Raw genomic sequence first — 22,178 nt, 5'->3', positions numbered from 1 at the left:
ACATTTGTGGTCTTGCGTCCACAGTTTCGACTTTTCCTTGATCTCCTGTTTGTAGTTCTTCGTTTCAAACGAAGGGCTATGTACTTAGGTTAGGTTAGGTGACAGCTCGATTTATCAGGCTCACTTAGACTATTCAGTCCATTGTGATACCACATTGGTGAAGGGCTATGTACTTAACCATCCAACCAGCAATCAAAAATTTTTAACGCTTCCTTCCTCATCGTGAAAACATGAACGTGCCGTAAATCTCTCAACGAGATGGCTGAGTAGTTCAACATTATCTTAATGCAGGATCAACAAGAAACAATCTTAACAGAAAATTGCCAACCAGATGGCTTAGAGAAACTTTTGAATTTGATCTTTTTGCGCAGAGATGAGACCACAGCAGGACCTACTTGGTGATAAAAGAAAAGATTCTAGTTTCACTTGATTTTGTAAGGCAATTCCCAGTCGTGCTCACGGTGGCCACAGTTGGTAGAATTCTATCAAAAATGGTAGATTTTTTTACTGTTTGGTAGATTGGATTGAAATTCTTGAAGATTTGGTAGATTTTACAAAATATTACTCTCCAACTAAGAGGTACTACAATTTTCTATAGATATACAATTTTGAGAAAAATTTCTATAGAAATAAAATTTTGAGAAAATTTTCTATAGAAATAATATTTTGAGAAAATTTTCTAATGAAATAATATTTTGAGAAAATTTTCTATAGAAAAATAATTTTTGGCAAAATTTTCTATAGAAATAAAATTTTGAGAAAATTTTCTATAGCAAGAAAAATTTCACAAAATGGTCTGTAGAAGTAAAAATGTTAATAAAATGTTGTATAGAAATAAAATTTTAACAAAATTTTCTATAGAAATAAAATTTTAACAAAATTTTCTATAGAAATAAAATTTTAACAAAATTTTCTATAGAAATAAAATGTTGAGAAAATTTTCTATAGAAATAAAATTTTGACAAGATTTTCTATAGAAATAAAATTTTGACAACATTTTCTATAGAAAAAAAATTTTAAGAAAAATTTTTTTAGAAATAAAGTTTTGACAAAATTTTGTATAGAAACAAAATTTTCAATAAAAACAAAATTTTGAGAAAATTTTTCTTTATAAATAACATTTTGAGAAAATTTTCTATAGAAATAATATTTTGAGAAAAATTTCTATAGAAATAAAATTTTGAAAAAAATTGTCTGAAGATATAAAATTATGACTAAATTTGCTATAGAAATAAAATTTTGACAAAATTTTCTATAGAAAAAAAAATTTGCAAAATTTTCCATAGAAATACAATTTTGCAAATATGTCCTATAGAAATGAAATTTTGAGAAAAAATTCTATAGAAATAAAATTTTGAGAAAATTTTCTATAGAAATAATATTTTGAGAAAATTTTCTGTAGAAATACAATTTTGGCAAAATTTTCTATAGAAATAAAATTTTGACAAAATTTTCTATAGAAATAAAACTTTGAAAAAAATTTCTATAGAAATACAATTTAGACAAAATTTCCCATACAAATAAAATTTTCACAAAATTTTTGTATAGAAATAACATTTAGACAAAATTTTCTATAGAAATAAAATTTTGACAAAATCTACTACAGAAACAAAATTTTGCAAATATTTCCTATAGAAATAAAATTTTCAAAAGATTTCCTACAGAAATAAATTTTTGACAAAATTTTCTATAGAGATAGAATTTTGAAAAACATTCTATAGAAATAACATTTTGAGAAAATTTTCTATAGAAATAAATATTTGCAAGATATTCTAAAGAAATAAATTCTTAAAAAAAAATTTATGGCAATAAAATTTTGAAAAAAATTTCTATGGAAATACAATTTTGAGAAAATTTTCTATATAAACAAAATTTTGACAAAATTCTTGACAAAATTTTTTATAGAAATAAAATTTTAAGAAAATTTTCTATAGAAATAAAATTTTGACAAAATTTTCTATAGAAATAAAATTTTGATCAAATTTTCTTCAGATATAGAGTTTTGAGAAAATTTTATATAGAAATAAAATTTTGACAAAATTTTCTATAGAAACAAAATTTTGAGAACATTTTTTATAGAAATAAAATTTTCAGAAAAAATTCTATAGAAATAAAATTTTTATTGTTGTTTTTGATCTCAGCTTAAAGCCATGCATTGACTAAACTACAAGTGCAGCTTAACCAACAGAGGAAAAGTATGCTTGTCAAATTTATTTGGGCAAATCCCTATAGACTGCAAGATGGTTGGATGTACAGCTGTTTCGGAATTATCACATTCCTCATCAGCATCCTCTACTTGCAGCAAAACTATCAACCAATTATCAGAATAAATTCGGGTAATTCACTCAACCCAAAGTGAACTACACTTGTACCTTCCTCTGTTGGTTAAGCTACACTTGTAGTTTAGTCAATGCATGGCTTTAAGCTGAGATCAAAAACAACAATAACGATTGAAGATAAGCCAACAATAAAAAACAAAACGAATGAAATAAAATTTTGACAAAATTTTCTATAGAAATAAATTCTTGACAAAATTTTTTATAGAAATAAAATTTTGAGAAAATTTCTATAGAAATAAAATTTTGATAACATTTCCTATAGAAATAAAATTTTGATCAAATTTCCTATAGAAATAATATTTGGAGAAAAATTTCTTTAGAAATAAAGTTTTGACAAAATTTTCTATAGAAATAAATTCTTGACAAAATTGTTTATAGAAATAAAATTTTCTATAGAAACAAAATTTTCTATAGAAACAAAATTGTGGCAAAATTTTCTATAGAAATAAATTCTTGACAAATTTTTTTATAGAAATAAAATTTTGAGAAAATTTTTTATATAAATAAAATTTAGAGAAAATTTTCTATATAAATAAAATTTTGACAAAATTTACTATAGAAACAAAATTTTGAGAAAATATTCTATAGAAATGATATTTTGAGAAAAATTTCTTTAGAAATAAAATTTTGACATAATTTTGTATAGAAATAGAATTTTAAAAAAATTTCCTATAGAAATAAAATTTTGACATCATTTTTGTATAGAAATAAAATTTTGAGAAATTTTTCTATAGAAATAAAATTTTGAAAAAATTTTCTATAGAAATAAAATTTTGTCAAAATATGCTATAGAAATAAATTCTTAAAAAAATTTTTATGGAAATAAAATTTTGAGAAAATTTTCTATGGAAATACAATTTTGAGAACATTTTCTTCAGAAATAAAATTTTGACAAAATTTTCTATAGAAGTAAATTCTTGACAAAATTGTTTATAGAATTAAAATTTTGAGCAAATTTTCTATAGAAATAAAAATTTAACAACATTTTCAATAGAAATAACATTTTGACAGAATTTTCTATAGAAATAAAATGTTTACAAAATTTTCTATAGAAATAAAGTTTTGAGAAAATTTTCTATAGAAATAAAATTTTTACAAAATTTTCTATAGAAATAAATTCTTGACAAAATTGTTTTTAGAAATAAAATTTTGAGAAAATTTTCTATAGAAATGAAATTTTGACAAAATTTTCTATAGAAATAAAATTTTCACAAAATTTCTTATAGAAATAATATTTTGAGAAAAATTTCTTTACAAATAAAATTTTGAGAAAATTTTCTATAGAAATAAAATTTTGACAAAATTTTCAATAGAAATAAAATTTTGACAAAATTTACTATAGAAACAAAATTTTGACAAAATTTTCTATAGAAATAATATTTTGAGAAAAAATTCTTTAGAAATAAAATTTTCTATAGAAATAAAATTTTGAGAAAATTTCCTACAGAAATTAAATTTTGACAAAATTTCCTATAGAAATAAAGTTTTGACAAAATTGCCTATAGAAATAAAATGTTGACAACATTTTTGTATAGAAATAACATTTTGACAAAATTTTCTATAGAAATAAAATTTTGACAAAATTTTCTATAGAAATATATTTTTGACAAAAATTTCTATAGAAATAAAATTTTGATAAACTTTTCTAAACCAAACAAAAAAATTTTATTTATTTTTTATTCTCAGACGATTAGTATCGACTTTATTGGTTCTAAAACCAACATGTGTGTTATGCACATTTCCAAGCAGATCAATATTAGGATTGGAAAATGAAAGGTCCTTGTCTTGTTTTGCGCAGATATTTTTCAAAACGTGTGCTATTTAAAATTTAAAAATATCAACAAATTTTTAAAATGTAAAAATTTATATTTTTTGGCGATTAGTCTGTTTTGTTATAACCATAACCCTATGTTGATAAGGGGTGTTTTATTTTTCATTTTGCCAACTGTAATAAGTGTTATGACTCATAATGTCCTTTTTATGACCTTTTGCCTTAGTATGTAGTTATTTGAAATTTCTTTGAATTTTGTTTCATAAATGCAATAATTACAAATGGTTGGTTTTATTTTTATTATTTTTTTTTTTTTTTTTAATTGTATTCCATTTTTGGACGAAGTAACCCACACAGAAAGTCTAGCAAAGCAAAAAAAAACCCTAACATTTAGTTGTTGATAATATTCGTTTTTTCTTTGCTTTTGTTTTAATTCTTAAGAAATTTCAACAACATACAGACGTCATAAAAGTATGATAATAAACGGTTCTCTTATAATTGTACCAAACAAAAAAAAAAAAAGGTTTGCAGAAGCTTAGACCAAATCCGTAAAAACCACAAAATGTTTATAGCCAGGACAAAGTGGCCGTAGAATATAACAACACTTGGAGAAAATGGAATAATAAATAAGCATTTAGGGATAAAGAAGGACATAGACATTTTAAGTGACGTAAACTAATGCAAAAAATGCTTGTATTTCATTCACAGTAGTAAATAAAGGGTGATTCTTTTGAGGTTAGGATTTTCATGCATTAGTATTTGACAGATCACGTGGGATTTCAGACATGGTGTCAAAGAGAAAGATGCTCAGTATGCTTTGACATTTCATCATGAATAGACTTACTAACGAGCCACAACGTCGAATTTTCAGTGAATGGGCCCTAGAAAAGTTGGCAGAAAATCCGCTTTTTTATCGACAAATTTTGTTCAGCGATGAGGCTCATTTCTGGTTGAATGGCTACGTAAATAAGCAAAATTGCCGCATTTGGAGTGAAGAGCAACCAGAAGCCGTTCAAGAACTGCCCATGCATCCCGAAAAATGCACTGTTTGGTGTGGTTTGTACGCTGGTGGAATCATTGGACCGTATTTTTTCAAAGATGCTGTTGGACGCAACGTTACGGTGAATGGCGATCGCTATCGTTCGATGCTAACAAACTTTTTGTTGCCAAAAATGGAAGAACTGAACTTGGTTGACATGTGGTTTCAACAAGATGGCGCTACATGCCACACAGCTCGCGATTCTATGGCCATTTTGAGGGAAAACTTCGGAGAACAATTCATCTCAAGAAATGGACCGGTAAGTTGGCCACCAAGATCATGCGATTTGACGCCTTTAGACTATTTTTTGTGGGGCTACGTCAAGTCTAAAGTCTACAGAAATAAGCCAGCAACTATTCCAGCTTTGGAAGACAACATTTCCGAAGAAATTCGGGCTATTCCGGCCGAAATGCTCGAAAAAGTTGCCCAAAATTGGACTTTCCGAATGGACCACCTAAGACGCAGCCGCGGTCAACATTTAAATGAAATTATCTTCAAAAAGTAAATGTCATGGACCAATCTAACGTTTCAAATAAAGAACCGATGAGATTTTGCAAATTTTATGCGTTTTTTTTTTAAAAAAGTTATCAAGCTCTTAACAAATCACCCTTTATAATGCGGTTATTGTGAATTGATGTGAGTGATGCATATGTTATCTTTGGTTAGGTATAGGGACAGCCCGATATTTCAGATTCACTTATGCGTCACTTAGAATGTCACCAGCATTATTGAAACCTTTTTGGGGTTCACATTGCACCACAATGGCTTCCCAAAAATCTCTCCTTAATTTTGTGTAAATTGCTTGTTCTAAAATTTAGGTGGAATAAACTTTCATATTTATTTTTTCAGTGTAAATTGTTTGCATGGTTTTTATGTTTATTCATATTTTAATTTTATTTTTCTGAGTGTAATATAAACTAAGAAAATTGCATTCCTTTTACTGCAGTAATATTGTGAAATATTCCTTGTTTTCATCATCATTTTGTTATTTTTTTTTTTCGTTATGGCACAACAAAGAAATACCATCGATGAAAAAAAAAAAAAAAAACAACACAAAACTCCACAGTAAATGAACATTCAGTCCATTTGATTCATTTCAGAAAAAAAGGCTACCATAAACCACACATCTACTCCAAGCAAATTAAAGCAAAGTTCATAGAAACCCCCGCATTTGCTAAGACCATAAATGTGGGCCACTTCGTATTGAGAGAAATGCCATAAACGCCAACACAATAAAAGCAAATCGAAAATACCTCAAAAACAGAACGAAAAACAAAAATCACAAAATTATCAATACGTGCATGAATCCCACCAAATAAACCGTAACCCTTAGCATGGTTAGCCATAGAAATATACCCCGATTATTTCTACTAATTTATTTAATTAAATATATAAACGAGTCACTAATTTCATATGAATTGAGGGTGCATATATAATGATCGGCAGTGATGATGATTATGAATGTGGGGTATAGGAAATCTGTAGTCTCGCAATGGGTTATGGGATGAGTTCCTTTATATCGAAAGTCCTCAACTTCATTCATCATCAGCATCATTATCCTTTTTTCAATCATCCACAGAAAAGATATCACAAAATCACAATTTGAGTTTGGCTAAAAAAAAAATTCCTAAGTCTCTTTTTGATTTTGATATAATGCTCACTCATCAATTACGTATTGGTGTAGCGTTATGTGATCATTAAATAAATTAAGGAATTTGAATGGTGTTGAACTGTGCTATCTCCAATATGAAATTATCTTAAATTGCCTATTGCAAAATTGGGATTTAAGAAAATAATATGGGAATTTAATTAAATAATGGATAACGGCATTTCGAATATTTGGGATAAAGGATTTGGCTTCATTTTGAAATTTTAACAGTTAAATGGCTCCATCCATATCTATACTTAAGTGAAGGAATTTAAGAGAAAAAGCGGTATCAACAATTTCCAATCTCACATAAACAAAATTGTTACAAAAAAAAAAAAAAATATTAAAAATATGTTCACAATTTCTTTATGGTATGAAATAGTTGGTTTTTTGATCATATAATTAATCCGAATTATTGCAATTGAATTTCCTCAAAAGTTTTTATTTTAATTTAACTTCATACCAGTGAAAAATAGGTTCATTTTTAAGGTCTATATAATCAATTACCAATGACGTTAGCATATTAAAATAATTTCCGCCTTATTGAAAACTTTTTTTTTACATTACATTCCAGAAATAGAACAACAACAACCCCATAATGAAATAAGTCACACATATTAAAATATTTTTTTTGGAGGGTTTCTCGATCTCATTAAATATAGAAATAAATATAGTAATTTCATTTTCTTTAACATTAAAAATCATTGAATATATTTTTATTTATTTTTTGTGTTTTTTCTTTCCATCTAATTACAGTTTAAAACCACCCCCTAAAGATGGCGTCACCAAAAGTAATCCCTCCAAACGTCATCGTGAACGTTTAAATGCCGAATTAGATTTATTGGCGTCATTGTTGCCATTTGAACAGAATATTTTAAGTAAATTGGATCGACTGAGCATTTTAAGGCTGTCTGTTAGTTATTTAAGAACAAAAAGTTATTTTCAAGGTAAGTTTACAAAATTTATAAAATATTACTATGGAAAATTACAATATATAGGAAAAATATGATTCATGGATATTTAATAGGAAGGAATTTTAATTCTTGTCAAAATGAGAACTTAAATTTTTAAATAAAAAACGAAAATAAAAAATCAAAATTACATTCTAAAACAACAAATTAAATTTTAAATTCTTAATAATATAATATATTATTCATTTTGTCAAAGTTTTACTTCTATAAAAAATTTTGTCAACATTTTATTTCTATATAAAATTTTGTCAAAATTTTATTTCTAGGGAAAATTTTGTCAAAAATTTTCTTTCTATACAAAATTTTGTCAAAATTTTATTTCAAGGGAAAATTTTGTCAACATTTTATTTCTATAGAAAATTTTGTGAAACTTGTATTTATATAGAAAATTTTGTCAAAATTTTATTTCTATAGAAAATTTTGTCAAAATTTTTGTCAACATTTTATTTATACAAAAAAAAAATATTTTATTTTTATAGAAAATTTTCTAAAATTTTATTTCTATAGAAAACTTTGTCGAAATGTAATTTCTATATAAATTTTTGTCAAAATTTTATTTCTATAGAAATTTTTGTCAAAATTTTATTTCTTTAAAAAATTTTGTCAAAATTTTATTTCTATGGAAAATTTTGTCTAAATTTTATTTATATAAAAACATTTTATATTATTTCTATAGAAAATTTTGTCAAAATTTTATTTCTTTAGAAAATGTTGTCAGAATTTTATTTCTAGGGAAAATTTTGTCAACATTGTATTTCTATAGAAAATTTTGTGAAATTTGTATTTATATAGAAAATTTTGTCAAAATTTTATTTCTATAGAAAATTTTGTCAAAATTTTTGTCAACATTTTATTTATACAAAAAAAAAACAAAAAATAATTTTATTTTTATAGAAAATTTTCTAAAATTTTTTTTCTATAGAAAACTTTGTCGAAATGTAATTTCTATATAAATTTTTGCCAAAATTTTATTTCTACAGAAATTTTTGTCAAAATTTTATTTCTTTAGAAAATTTGTCAAAATTTTATTTCTATAGAAAATTTTGTCAAAAGTCTATTTTTATAAAAAATTTTGTCAGAATTTTATTTCTATGGAGAATTTTCTCAAAATTTTATTTCTATAGAAAATTTTGTCAAAATTTTATTTCTATAGAAAATTTTGTCTAAATTTTATTTGTATGGAAAATTTTGTTAACATTTTTTTTCTATAAAAAAAATTTATTTTATTTCTATAGAAAATTTTGTCAAAATTTTATTTTTATAGAAAATTTTATCAAAGTTTTTATTTCTATACAAAAGTTTGTCAACATTTTATTTCTATAGAAAAATTTGTCAAAATTTTATTTCCATATGCAATTTTTTCAAAATTTTATTTTTATAGGAATTTTTGTCAAGATTTTATTTATATAAAAAAAAATTATTTTATTTCTACAGAAAATTTTGCCAATTTTTTTTTCTCTGTTGGTTAAGCTACACTTGTAGTTTAGTCAATGTATGGTTTTAAGCTGCAATAAAAAACAACAACAATGCTTAAAGAACAAAACCAACAATAACAAAACAAAACAAATGGAAAAAGAAGAGGAGGCACGCTCAAAATAAACCCAGCCATGTGAATTCAAATCGATGATTTGACAGTGGCATAGGAAAAGAGATATGTTTGTTTCAAATTTATTTCGGCATAAGCCGGCTATCAATGTAAAACCTTTTTTCGGAGGGTTCAAGTGTGGTTTTTGTTGGGTTTAATAAACTGCCTGAATTTATTCTGATAATTGGTTGATAGTTTTGCTGCAAGTAGAGGATGCTGATGAGGAATGTGGTAATTCCGAAACGTGCGTCCATCCAACCATCTTGCAGTCTATAGGGCTTTGCCCAAATAAATTTGACAAACATTCTTTTCCTCTGTTGGTTAAGCTACACTTGTAGTTTAGTCAATGTATGGTTTTAAGCTGAAATCAAAAAAACAACAACAAATTTTATTTCCATAGAAAAATTTCTCGAAATGTAATTTCTATACAAAATTTTTTCAAAATTGTATTTCTATGGAAAATTTTGTCAACATTTTATTTCTATAGAAAATTTTGTGAAACTTTTATTTCTATAGAAAATTTGGTCAAAATTTTATTTCCATAGACAATTTTGTCAAAATTTTATTTCTATAGAATATTTTGTCAAAATTTTTTTTCCATATACAATTTTAACAAAATTTTATTTCTATAGAAAATTTTGTCAAAATTTTATTTCTTTAGAAAATGTTGTCAGAATTTTATTTCTATAGAAAATTTTGTCAAAAATCTATTTTTATAGAAAATTATGTCAAAATTTTATTTCTAAGGAGACTTTTGTCAAAATTTTATTTCTATAGAAAATTTTGTCAAAATTTTATTTCTATAGAAAATTTTGTCAAAATTTTATTTTTATAGAAAATTTTGTCAATATTTGATTTTAAAGAAAATTTTGTCAAAGTTTTATTTATATAAAAAAATTTTATTTTATTTCTATGGAAAATTTTGTCAAAATTTTATTTTTATAGAAAATTTTGTCAAAATTTTTATTTCTATACAAAATTTTGTCAATATTTTATTTCTATAGAAAATTTTGTCAAACTTCTATTTATATAGAAAATTATGTCAAAATTTTATTTCCATATACCATTTTGTCAAAATTTTATTTCTATAGAAATTTTTGTCAAGATTTTATTTATATAAAAAAAATATCTTATTTCTATTGAAAATTGTGCCAAATTTTGTTTCTATAGGAAATTTTGTCAAAATGTTATTTCTATAGATATTGTTGTCAAAATTTTATTTCTATAGAAAATTTTGTCAAAATTTTATTTTTATGATTTTTTATCTCATACTATCGGCTACAGGTCTATAAATTAAACTTGAAATTGTTGGTTTCATCTTTTTTAATTTGCGATATTTCGGTTGACTTCGTCAGAACCGTTTTCAAGGATTTTCTCCGCTGTCTTGTTACTTCGCTGTCTGTTTTTCTACAGACAATTAAAATGAAAAGGACAACATTATCAACAACAAACACAAAATTTTATTTATATAAAAAAGTTTTGTTTTATTTCTATAGAAAATTTTGTCCAGATTTCTTTTCTATAGAAAATTTTGTCAAAATTTTATTTCTATAGAAAATGTTGTCAACATTTTTATTTCTATACAAAATTTTGTCAACATTTTTTTCTATAGAAAATTTTGTCGAAACATTTATTTATATATAAAATTTATGTAAAATTTTTATTTCCATATACAATTTTGCATAAATTTTATTTCTACAGACATATTTTTCCAAATTTCATTTCTATAGAAATATTTATCCAAATTTTGTCAAAATGTAATTTTTATAGATATTGTTGTCAAAATTTTATTTCTATAGAAAATTTTCTCAAAATTTTATTTCTATAGAACATAATAGAAAATATTTTGTAAATTCTACCAAAATATCAAGAATTCTACCAATCTATCAAATTTTTTTTGTAGTTTAAAAATTTTGTCAAAATTTTATTTCTATAGAAAATTCTGGTAAAATTATATTTCTATCGAAAATTTTGTCAAAATTTTATTTCTATTAGAAATTTTGTCAAAATTTTATTGCTTTATAAAATTTATAAGTATCTCTTGGTTGTAAAGGAATATTTTGCGAAATCTATCAAAATATCAAGAATTTTACCAATTCTTGATATTTTGATAGATTTGATAAAAAATAGTAGAATATTTGTTAGAATTCTACCAAATGCGGCAACCGTGTATGATGGGGAAACGGAAAATATCCTAAAGACAATATTAAAGCCCTGGGTAGGCAAACATTTCGTCCGCAGACCATGGACATTATAACAGGACAGTATTAAAGCCCTGGATAGGCAATCATTTCGTCCGCAGACTATGGACACCATCGCACTCAGCACGCGTTAACCAAAAATGGCTTAAAAAGTGAACCTTTTAATCACTTAAAAATCATCAAAATCTTAATCCGTTCAATATTTGCATCAACCACTAAAAATACCAAAATATTGATCATTTCAAAACGGCCCTTCGCCGGATATGGGCCAAAATACCACTTAGCCTCCCTTCTGCAGCATGATGTTATGGTTAGCATGTCCGCCTTGCATACAGAGGGTAATGGATCTAATCCCAGTTTCGACCAAACATTAAACATTTTTTTTCAGCAGTGGATTATCCCCTCTCAGTAATGCTGGCGACATTTCTGAGAGTTTCAAAAACTTCTCTAAGTGGTTGCAACGCAATGTGAAAGACAGTTCGGACTTGACTATAAAAAGGAGGTTCCCTGTGATTCAGATCAACATGACTTTGTCAGTCATTTGGGAGCCACCGTGGTGCAATGGTTACCATGCTCGCCTTGCATACACAAGGTCGTGGGTTCGATTCCTGCTTCGACGGAACACCAAAAAGTTTTTCAGCGGTGGATTATCCCACCTCAGTAATGCTGGTGACATTTCTGAGGGTTTCAAAACTTCTCTAAGTGGTTTCACTGCACTGTGGAACGCCTTTCGGACTCGGCTATAAAAAGGAGGTCCCTTGTCATTGAGCTTAACATGGAATCGGGCAGCACTCAGTGATAAGAGAGAAGTTCACCAATGTGGTATCACAATGGACTGAATAGTCTAAGTGAGCCTGATACATCGGGCTGCCACCTAACCTAACCTTGTCAGTCATTTGAAGGTCATAATTCGTGTCAAATATAGCCAATTCGACCAAATTTGAACTGATTCTAAAATGTGATGTTAATTCCGTAATTTTTGCTTTTTAACAATAAAATTGTAAAACAAAATAGTAAAAAATATAGCGCTTTACTTTATTGCCTTCAATTAAATTAGCCATTCTATAATGTGGTTATATGTTAATAAAGAAAAATACAATTGATTTCTATAAAAAATCCATTTAGAAAAAAATCTGTAAGCAAACTTAAATGCAATTTTTATACGAAATCGTCACTTTTTAAGTCACGCAATATATGATAATATTTACCATAGACGACCATAGAAATTGTTTGGTGTATTTTTGTTTTTTTCCTTCAGTTATGTCGACTTGTTGTTGCTGCTGTTGATATTGACTGTGATGTTGACGTTTTTATTTTAGCCATAACTAGCGTGACCATCAACATGAGGGAGCTGTTTAACTGACACATTCACTCTTTTGTTTTTCTTAACTTAACTTCACCATGTCATTCATCATGTTACGAAAATATGTAGGATATATGAAAGATTTTGCTTAAATGTAAAAGTTTGGTGAAAAAAATTCAATAAATTCAAGGAATAAAAAAAATTATTTGATGATGGCAATAGATCTTAACAATGAGCTAAAATAAATTATTTTAATGGTGGTAGTATTTTTTTTTTTAATTTTTAAATTTATACATTTTTTTGTTATACTAAATTGAAGTGAAAAAAGCTTATTGAAATATGAAGAATTATTAAATAGGTTCGAATGGATACAAACCACATCGATTAGATTTTTCTTTCCAATCTGAAGGACAATTCCCTATCCTCAATGAATGCATTTTAAATAGCCCTTGAAACGTTTCATTTTTAGACTCTGGTTTTTACCTTTAACAAATGCAAATTCTTCTTGAGGACTTGAAATACAAATAACAATGTACTCCCTTTTTCAACGTTGGTGGTTCTATATTCAGCCTAATAGCCTCTTTTTGAATGTAGTCGTTAACAATTTGTTACCAATTTTCATATAGGTCGTTCGCTGAGGCCTTTTTTTGTTATTCCAATGCATATGTGATGCCTATATACTATGTATTGGAGTTGAAGTTATTGTTTTGCCCTAATGTTTTTCTTGTTGTTGTTGTTTTTTTTTTTTTCAAAACACGCAGGTTCTCTCTATCTCTGTAAGTATGTGTGTGTGAGTGTGTATAGGTATCATCATACATCATTGATTTAAATGCCTCCATTACTTGAAGGCTTTAATTTGAAGTTGTTATATCTGTCCGTCCGTCTGCCAGTCGGACTCTCAGTCTGTCCTACTGTCTGAATTCTCTTAGAAGAACCGTTATGTATTTATGTTGATTATAGTCCTCTGTGTTTTTTTTTACATTGACCAGGTGACCTTGAAAGGCATCGGCTGCAACACAATCACCTAACAATTTCCTTATACTCACTCTCCCTCTCTTTCCCTATTTCTCCCTCTCACCCTTTAGTGGCGTGTAATTGCAGTTATTTGCAAAAGTGTGCATTTTCTGCCGCAGTTTTTAGTAGAAACAAAAATCAATGTGAATGAAAAAAAAATAATCATAATTTTGCAAATTGAGGTGGTGATGTTTGTGGTATGACGTTGTGAACAAAATACATGAATATTAAATTTATAGTATAGTGAAATTATTTTCGTTTCGGGTTTTAAACAAATCTAGGAAAATATTAAAGAAATGTTTTGAAAGAAATTGGCAATAATTTTATACGCTTGTTGGGAGTTTTATTTTTTTTAACAAATCTAGGAAAATGTTAAAGAAATGTTTTGAAAGAAGTTGGCAATAATTATATACGTAGTTAGTTGTTTAAGCTTGGTAGGATTTTTATTTTTTAATGAAGCTAAGGCAAATAAATTATAATTGATAAAAGAAAAATAATTAAAATTAAAACAAATATATACGACCGTAATTTCGTTCAGGCCGAATCTTAGTACCCTCCACCATGGATTGAGTAGAAACTTCTGCGAAAAACTGTCACCCACAATCGAATTACTTGCGTTGTGGTTATAACTACCGATGGCAAGATATCTTAAAATTTCTTAACATCGTTTTCTAAATTGTGAGTTAGTCCATACGTGGTATATACCTGGTATTATATATAGGTAAGTCTAAAAATAATTACGAATCGATATGGACTTTTGCACGGTACGTGGAGAGCCAGCATTGAAATATGGGAGTCGCTTATATGGGGGCTACAATTATGAACTTGATATGGACCAATTTTTGTGTGATTGGGGATCGATTTATCTGAGGTGTATATGGGGGCTATATATAATTATGGACCGATTTCGACCATTTTTTTCATGGGTGTTTGAAGCCATATATTAACACCACGTACCAAATTTCAACTGAATCAGATGAATTTTGGTCTTCCAAGAGGCTCCGGAGGTCAAATCTGGGGATCGGTTTATATGGGGGCTATATATTATTATGGACCGATATCGACGAATTTTTGCCTGGGTGTTTGAGGCCATATATTATCACCACGTACCACATTTCAACTGAATCAGATGAATTTTGGTCTTCCAATAGGCTCCGGAGGTCATATCTGGTGATCGGTTTATATGGCGGCTATATATAATTATGGACCGATGTGGACCAATTTTTGCATGGTGATAGAGACCATATACTAACACCATGTACCAAATTTCAGCCTGATCGGATGACATTTGCTTCTCTTAGAGGCTCCGCAAGCCAAATAGGGGGATCGGTTTATATGGGGGCTATATATAATTATGGACCGATGTGGACCAATTTTTGCATGGTTGTTAGAGACCATATACTAACACCATGTACCAAAATTCAACCGGATCGGAAGAACCGATCCCCCGATTTGGCTTGCGGAGCCTCTAAGAGAAGCAAATGTCATGCGATCAGGCTGAAATTTGGTACATGGTGTTAGTATATGGTCTCTAATAACCATGCAAAAATTTGCTTCTCTTTGAGGATTCGCAAGCCAAATCTGGAGGTCCGTTTATATGGGGGCTATACGTAAAAGTAGACCGATATGGCCCATTTACAATACTATCCGACCTACATCAATAACAACTACTTGTGCCAAGTTTCAAGTCGATAGCTTGTTTCGTTCGGAAGTTAGCGTGATTTCAACAGACGGACGGACGGACGGACATGCTTAGATCGACTCAGAATTTCACCACGACCCAGAATATATATACTTTATGGGGTCTTAGAGCAATATTTCGATGTGTTACAAACGGAATGACAAAGTTAATATACCCCTATCCTATGGTGGAGGGTATAAAAATATACTATTAAAATTAAATTAACTTCAATAATTTATTTCAAATAATTTATAAATTACATTTGTGGTTTAAAGGGTGATACGGTCAAAATTTGGTCAAGGGAAAACGCGTGTAAATCGGTGAAATCGTTTATTTAAAAAATCAAATTAAATTTCTTTTTCAAGTTCAATTAGTATAAAATTCAGGAAAAATATTCAGTTAGGGATTTCGCTTTTCCAAATCCGAATTGCCGGGCCTCACTCCTGACACCTGCCATCAGATTTTGTACAGCCACAGTTTGCCTTGAACTGCTGCTCGTCCTTAGCAGTTTTTTGGCCTTCTTTAGGTTCCGCTTGACAATAGCCCAGTATTTCTCAATTGGGTGGAGCTCTGGCGTGTTGGGAGGGTTCTTGTCCTTGGGAACCACCTGCACGTTGTTGGCGGCGTATCACTCCATGGCCTTTTTACCGTAATGGTAAGATGCCAAATCCGGCCAAAACAGTACGGAACAACCGTGTTTCTTCAGGAAAGGCAGCAGACGTTTATTCAAACACTCTTTCACGTAAATTTCTTGGTTGACAGTCCCGAAAGCTATGAAAATGCTGCTTTTCAAGCCACAGGTACAGATGGCTTGCCAAACCAGTTATTTCTTTGCGAACTTTGACAGTTTTATGTGCTTGAAAATATCTGCTACCTTTCCCCTTCCTTTTGCCGTATAAAACTCCTGTCCCGGAAGCTGCTTGTAGTCGGCTTTGACGTAGGTTTCGTCGTCCACTACCACGCAGTCAAACTTCGTCAGCATCGTCTTGTACAGCCTCCGGGATCGCGCTATGGCCGTCGTATTTTGTTTATCATCGCGATTTGGAGTCACTACCTTCTTGTAAGTCGATAGTCCGGCTCGTTTTTTGGCTCGATGCATGGTTGTAGACGATACACCCAACTTATTTGCGGCATCTCGGAGAGAGAGGTTAGGGTTTCGCTTGAAACTACCGGCAACTCTCTTTATCGTCTCAGCGGCTTCCGGTTTTCGATTTCCCCCCGCTCCAGACTTCCTGGCTGTCGACAAACGTTCCCCAAATTTGTAACGGTTGATTTGGCAACTTTTAGCGATTTTGCCAGCTTTGCGTGCGAGTAGCTCGGATTTTCGTGATGCGCGAGCAAAATTTTTTTCTTGCTTGGACGGCATTTTGACAAGTGAAGAGTGAATTCCAAAATCAAAATAGGAGCAACATTCTACACACTCACACCTTCAAAATGAGGGGTGTTCAGGTTTTTTAAATGCAAAATTGAAAGAAATACGTCAAGTTTATATTGACCAAATTTTGATCGTATCACCCTTTACATTCAATTAATTTAATTCATTAGTTTTTAAAATAAAATAAACGAAGGAATTCAATTGTAATTAGATAAAAAAATTCTTCTTATAGCATAAATTTGTCAGCATTTAACCCTCAAATGCCTAAAGGCGGGCTTCATTTAATAAGGAAGCTTTTACTAAAACACACCTGAAGACAACAAAAATGGGCAAAATAAAAAGAAAACATAATTAAAACTATTCTAGGATTTGCATCATATGCTGAATTTTACCGTATACATTTTTCTTGCTTAGTTCTCTTGCTTTTGTGTCGTTAACATTGAAAATTTAATCAGCTGGCAAACAAATTTGGGCATTAGAGGGTTAAAAATTCCCAAATTTGCTTTAATTGCTTCAATAAAATTCTCTCACATTTTCGTATTTAAATTTCATGTATACAGTAATTTTGTTTTCATATTTTTTATTATATCTATTATATTATTCTCAATTCTCATCGTATTATATTCCCAAAGAAAATAACGCCATTTTGTTTTTCTGATTTCTTTCTGTTACCTCTCATTTCTCTCCTACTCATTTCCCATAACTCCTCAAAGAGATCTATACTTAAGGATACATCTTACAATTACAAGTGATTTGTTTTTTTTGTGTTTTTCATTCTTCTCTGTTTTCTATAATGGGGTTGATTTCATCCCACCCAGAATACTAAGAAGAAAACACAACGACCAAAGAGAGATAAATGTGCTGTTTGCGATTTCCTCCCAGCGAAGGATATTCTTCTTTTAGGGTGTGTTTTCTTCTTTATTGGATGAGTTTTAATGCTGGGTTAAATCTATCCAAAAACGACGCCATTTTTTTTTTTTGCCCATTGTCTGTAGCTTTTTTTCTAAGGGTCGGGAATAACCTCTTCTATAGCCAACCTCCCCTGATGCCTGTTACCCCTTAATGACTAACTTTGGCAGTAAGATTTGTTTTTATGACTTTTTCTTCGAATGTGTGGATAGAGAGTTGGTAGGGATTAAAGACGAGGAAGGCTTTTCATAAAATTTTATTCAACTTTAATCATTTGGGGTTCTTGTTTTCTTCATTTAAAAATTAGCAAAAGTCTTATAGACAACAACAACAAAAGCAAAAACATTGTTGTACGCTTTAACCTTTAATAAACACTTTTGGGTCGATTAACCTATCCTTTAGCTATCTAGCTACCTTGAATACCTTAAACTCTCTATAGATGATGATGATGATGACGACTATGATAAGGGAGTGTGAGAGGTTAAGGGTCTTTAAGTTTTGTTTCTCCCTGTAATATGCCCTGTCATTTCCTAACGCTCCCCAGGTGCTCCGGCAAAAAATTTAACAACAAAGACCAAACAACAAAACCAGCACACTTTAATAGCACTTTGTCTGACGCACCCGTTCCTTAGGACGAAATCCAAAAAAATAAAAAAACAACAATAACAACAAAACAAAACAACCAAGTTAAATGGTATAGGAAAAGTTGAAAACCAACAAAACACCAAGCCAAGCAAAATAGCACAGTTGTTAATGAAGAGAATAAGAGAGTGGGAGCGAGTGATAGAGAAAGAGAGTGGGGGTCGATATTGCACTACATAAACAAAAGAAGAGCTTTTGGGAAATGGGCCACAATCAAACACACAAACCCTATGCTTAATGGTGGTCATATACAGACAATAGTCGTATATCTAATACTACTACTCCACCACCCCCTCCATCAGCCCATCGCAAAATACAAGAGCCATCAACAGCAGCAGTAGTAGCAGCTGAGGCTTTAGCCTCTGACAAACCGTCCTCGCCGTTTCTAATCGAGAAGGGTAGTTTTAGTCTTAAGTTAACTTTAATGTTAAAAAAAATATTCCGACTAAAGCAAAGCCACAATGAATTTCTATGGAAAATACATAAAAAACAACAACATCAGCAACGACAATCCAATATAGAACAATAACAACAAAAAGGATAAATATAAGAAAAGCGAAAACGACATCAACACCAACAGCAACAACAACAACAAAAAAGGCAATAGTAGTAGTAGTAGTTGTAGCATTAGCAATTTGACCCTGACTTGCGCAGTTTTTCGCAAAAATCATATAAATTGTTCAGTAATCAAGAGATAGGGTGAATAAATATATCCCTATAGGCTTTACAACAACATATATATATTGACAGAGAGAGAATTTTTCCAATAAAGATATTTAAAGTTCAATATCTAATCGTGTTGTTTGTAAAAATACATAATTCAATATAATTTTTAAGAAATGGAATTTTCATAAATTGAGAGAGATAGTGAAGTAAACAAGGAGTCACACAAACAGAGAGGCAGGCCGTTATTCAGACGGACAGGTGGAAGTCCGATAGTCAGACGGACGGACAATTAGATAGACAAACAAATGATCACACACACGGCCAGTCAGATTAATGGAAAGTGCCCGTCTGTTTGATATATGTTAGTAACGCAATTGCTTTAAAAAATGAAGCTAAAAATTTAGCGCAGATTGGTTTTGGGACAAGTTACGTGGGTTTTTCGATAAGTACTTAGCCTTCTAGATTGTCTTTGTAGACGGCTATGTGCAGCGTTGTCACTTTGGTCCTATCGGACCAAACAATGTTGTTGCTTTTGTTGTTGTCGATTGGACTAAAATTGGTCCGAAAAATTTTTGGTGCTCTTGGACAGAACAGCGTTTTTGTCTATCTCTTGCTGCAAAGACAATCTAGAAGAAGACGCAGTTTTGTCATAACAAAACTGAAGCACCAGAGGTCTCTGTCATCATAATATCATGAAGTTTGCGTCGATGTGTCTCTCAAATGTACTGCCGATTGCATCGGAAAATATCAATAACATTTGTGATTTCGATAATTTTCTGAATTAAAAACTACAAAACAAAAAAAAAAAACATTGATAGAAAATTGATATGGAAGGTATGTACATATTAAAGAGGAGATTTGTTATGTATTTTTTGAGAACATTGCAATCTTAATTTATTCCTGGGCAGAGCTGCCTTGGCAAAAAATCGACACATAAATCAAATTTTTTTCTCACAGCCCCCTTGACATTTGTTTTCTCTCTCTGAGGGAACCAGGCTACGTCTTCTTCTAGATCAGGGATGGAAAATGCAGTACTATAGTACTTTTTCCAATACTTTTCCACCCTGGTCAGTACCGTAGTACCCCCCCGCGAATGATTTAGTACCTTTTGTGTAGACAATAGTTTTGACAAAATATTTTAATATTTTGAGAAAGTCTTTAACAAACTTGTTAATTAAAAATCTTTTACAAATTTGGAAAAACAGACAAGTTCATGCGGGAATAAAATCTCGATTTTGTAAAAGCCATAGTCAAAAACACCAATTTATTGAATTTCAAGAATGATTTAGTCGAAAAATGCACGCGTTTCTATATTACGCTTCCACACGAACATTTTCTAGATGAGAAGTTATCGCTTACTAAAATTATGTGAACCAAAAACTACCAACAAATATTATTTCGCAAAAATTTATTTCTTCAGAAATTTTTGTCACAATTATATTTCTACAGAAAATTTTGTTAAAATATTTTTCTTTTTGTCAAAATTTTATTTTATTTTTTGTCAACATTTTAATTCTATAGAAAATTTTGCCAAAATTTTATTTCTATAAAAATTTTTGCCAAAATTTTATTTCTATAGAAAATGTTATTTCTAAAAAAAATTTGTTAAAATGTTATATCTATTGAAAATTTTGTCAAAATTTTATTTCTATAGAAAATTTTGTCAAATTTTATTTCTATGGAAAATGTTGTCAAAATTTTATTTCTATAAAAAATCTTGTCAAAATTTTATTTCTATCAAAAATTTTGTCAAAATTTTATTTATATAGAAAATTTTGTCAAAATTTTATTTCTATAGAAAATTTTGTCAAAATTTTATTTCAATAGAAAATTTTTTCAAAATTTTATTTCAATAAAAAATTTTGTCAAAATTGTATTTCCTTAGAAAATTTTGTCAAAATTTTATTTCTATCAAAAATTTGTTAAAATTTTATTTCAATAGAAAATTTTTTCTAAATTTTATTTCTATAGAAAATTTTGTCAAAATTTTATTTCTATAGAAAACTTTTTCATTTTTATACCCTTCACCACTACTGTGGTACACGGTATAATAAGTTATAGCTCCCATATATATTTTTCACCGATCTGGTCATAATTGGCGTGTATATCAACCGATCTTCCTCAAATTCCGTACATTCGAATATTTTATGAGTCTCGAAAAACTTGCAAAATATCATCCAAATCGGTTCAGATTTAGATATAGCTCCCATATATAGCTTTGGCCCGATTTACACTCATTTGCTCACAGAGGCCAATTTTTTGCTCCGATTCAGTTGAAATTTTGCACAGGGAGTAGAATTAGCATTATAGCTAGGCGTGTCAAATTTGGTGGAAATCGGTTCAGATTTAGATATAGCTCCCATATATAGCTTTCGCCCGATTTACACTCAAATGACCACAGAGGCCAATTTTTTGCTCCGATTTAGTTGAAATTTTGCACAGGGAGTAGAATTAACATTGTAGCTATGTGTGCCAAATTTGGTTGAAATCGGTTCAGATTTAGATATAGCTCCCATATATAGCTTTCACCCGATTTACACTCATATGACCACAGAGGCCAATTTTTTGCTAGGATTTAATTGAAATTTTGCACAGGGAGTAGAATTAGCATTGTAGCTATGCGTGCCAAATTTGGTTGAAATCGGTTCAGATTTAGATATATCCCCCATATAGCTTTCGCCCGATTTACACTCATATGACCACAGAGGCCAATTTTTTGCTAGGATTTAATTGAAATTTTGCACAGGGAGTAGAATTAGCATTGTAGCTATGCGTGCCAAATTTGGTTGAAATCGGTTCAGATTTAGATATATCCCCCATATAGCTTTCGCCCGATTTACACTCATATGACCACAGAGGCCAATTTTTAACTCCGATTTAGTTGAAATTTTGCACAGGGAGTAGAATTAGTATTGTAGCTATGCGTGCCAAATTTGGATGACTCGGTTCAGATTTAGATATAGCTCCCATATATATGTTTTTCTGATTTCGACAAAAATGGTCAAAATACCAACATTTTCCTTGTTAAATCGGC

The 22,178-nt window shown here is 29.3% G+C and overlaps 1 protein-coding gene across 2 annotated transcripts in view; it reads left to right on the top strand.

The window, feature by feature from the left end:
• The window catches only part of ss (aryl hydrocarbon receptor spineless), a 200,911-nt gene that overhangs the window by 75,075 nt on the left and 103,658 nt on the right, over nt 1-22,178 (top strand). For both annotated transcript variants that reach the window (XM_075289959.1, XM_075289958.1), the window contains exon 3: nt 7,554-7,744. In XM_075289959.1, coding sequence (XP_075146074.1) covers nt 7,554-7,744 — 191 coding nt within the window. The remainder of the gene's footprint in view (nt 1-7,553; nt 7,745-22,178) is intronic.

Source organism: Haematobia irritans, chromosome 1 (genome assembly GCF_050003625.1).
Source record: "Haematobia irritans isolate KBUSLIRL chromosome 1, ASM5000362v1, whole genome shotgun sequence".
Taxonomy (NCBI): Eukaryota; Metazoa; Arthropoda; class Insecta; order Diptera; family Muscidae; genus Haematobia; species Haematobia irritans.
Note: the sequence above shows the minus strand (reverse complement) of the source record. Positions and strands in the feature narration are given on the sequence as shown.